This window comes from Limulus polyphemus, unplaced genomic scaffold (genome assembly GCF_000517525.1).
Source record: "Limulus polyphemus unplaced genomic scaffold, Limulus_polyphemus-2.1.2 Scaffold14460, whole genome shotgun sequence".
NCBI classification, from domain to species: Eukaryota; Metazoa; Arthropoda; class Merostomata; order Xiphosura; family Limulidae; genus Limulus; species Limulus polyphemus.
Window position 1 is genome coordinate 1,589 of NW_013680070.1, and position 1,918 is coordinate 3,506.

At 35.2% G+C, this 1,918-nt stretch overlaps 1 protein-coding gene across 1 annotated transcript in view; it reads left to right on the top strand.

The window, feature by feature from the left end:
* Positions 1–1,272: 1,272 nt before the first annotated feature.
* The window catches only part of LOC111084188, a gene marked incomplete at both ends in the record, with an annotated part of 3,141 nt that continues 2,495 nt past the window's right edge, over positions 1,273–1,918 (top strand). Inside the window, 2 exons of the mRNA XM_022380965.1 lie at positions 1,273–1,323; positions 1,710–1,784. Of these exons, the coding sequence (XP_022236673.1) occupies positions 1,273–1,323; positions 1,710–1,784 (126 nt within the window). The remainder of the gene's footprint in view (positions 1,324–1,709; positions 1,785–1,918) is intronic.

Below are 1,918 nucleotides of genomic sequence, written 5' to 3' on the forward strand. Positions count from 1 at the left end.
CGGGCCTTTATCTCAGACCTTTAGTATCGGGCCTTTATCTCAGACCTTTAGTCTCATGTCTTTATCTCAGGCCTTTATCTCAGACCTTTAGTCTCAGGCCTTTATCTCAGACCTTTAGTATCAGGCCTTTAGTCTCAGAGCTTTCGTCTCAGGCCGTTAGTCTCGGGCCTTTCGTCTCAGACCTTTAGTCTCAGGCCTTTAGTCTCGGGCCTTTATCTCAGACCTTTAGTCTCAGGACTTTATCTCAGACCTTTAGTCTCGGGCCTTTATCAAAATTAAAACACTGATGGCCAATGTTGTCAAACAAATTACTGTTGGCAGTATACGTTTTTATGTGCGCTGTAGTCAGAGTTTCTAATTTTCTGTTCGGTTTAGAGATCCAGAGAACTATTGGTAAAGATTGGTTTGATTTGTTTTGAATTTCGCGCAAAGCTACACGAGTGATATCTGCGCTACTCACCGCCAACTCTTGGGGCTACTCTTTTACCAACGAATAGTGGGATTGACCGTCACATTATAACGCCCCCACGGCTGAAAGGTCGAGCATGTTTGGTGGGACGGGGATTCGAACCCGCGACCCGCAAACATAAAGTCGTGAAACCCAAGTTAGAACTGCGTTAGATATGGATTGGGTGTGTTTAACACATAATGAATCGAGACACGCTATTCGATAGCGCTTTATAACGATTTTGGGACATTACGTTAAAATATAATATAGGCCGGATTTTTGTTTAACCAAATACATTAGAAACGTTACATATCAAATATATATATTTTTTAAATCAGTAGACAGACAAATATATATATAGAAGGGTTTTTACATTCTTTAAAATATACCTGTATTTGCATTCAAATTTATTCATGTTATAGGTTGATTGGTTGCCGTTAGGCACAAAGCTACACAACAACAAACTGTTTATGCTCTGCCCATTACTGGTATCGAGGCCCAACTTTTAGTGTCGGAAGCCTGCAGACTTACCTCAGTTGTAGGGAAAAATGAGTACTTTGATTAATTTTTTTTTATTTCATATTTTTTACTTTGTTTTTCTAAAACAAAATATGCACGAGTTAAATTAGGTAATGTTGTCTCGGTAACAAAAAAAACTTTGAATTTGTTTAGTCTTTAATTGAGGATGTTCTTGAAACCGGTGTACACATGCGCAGACTATGGTGGTCATTACTTGTACTTTCCTAGTTCAAAAATCAAAGTATTTATTGTGTTTAATCTTTTTTAATTCTGTTTAAAATGTTTTTATTTTTATTTACTTCAAGCATATCAACTGGGGAGAATGCCCACAGTTAGAACCAACTGGTGAAGACAGGGTGAGTAACATTTATGTTTTTACTTGTTAAATCGACCAGACTGGTGTTAAGAAAATGGTCTTAACAAACTAAATGAGTACTCAAAAATTTCCAGAAGAGTATTTCGGATCATGCTGTAAAATACATAAATAACAAAGTGTATCTGTTAATCTTAAATTATCTATGACATAATACAAACCACATACAACAAATGCAAAGTACTGCCTTACAATATATATAGTGCGCTGTTTTCTGTGGTTATCACAAATTCTAATTATACTATTAGAATGGTTTCCATGGATTCTGATGATTATTGCTTACAAAATAATTTCAACTGTGCGAATATTCATCTGAATTCAACTTATAAGTTATTTACATAATTTTCTTTCTTATGTTTATTTTGGTAGGAGAAAAAGCAACAAGTGATTCTTAGCTGTCTCAAAGAGTACCCTCCGCCAAAGCCTGAAGATAAACCTAACAGCGTAAGATTATGTTGTTATCATGTTTAGAATAAGCTTATCTTTAGTTTCTATTCTCCAATTCGATTCAACTTTATTAGTATATTAGATGAGAAGGTTATATAAACTAGAGTCATAAATAATATTCAACGTTAAAC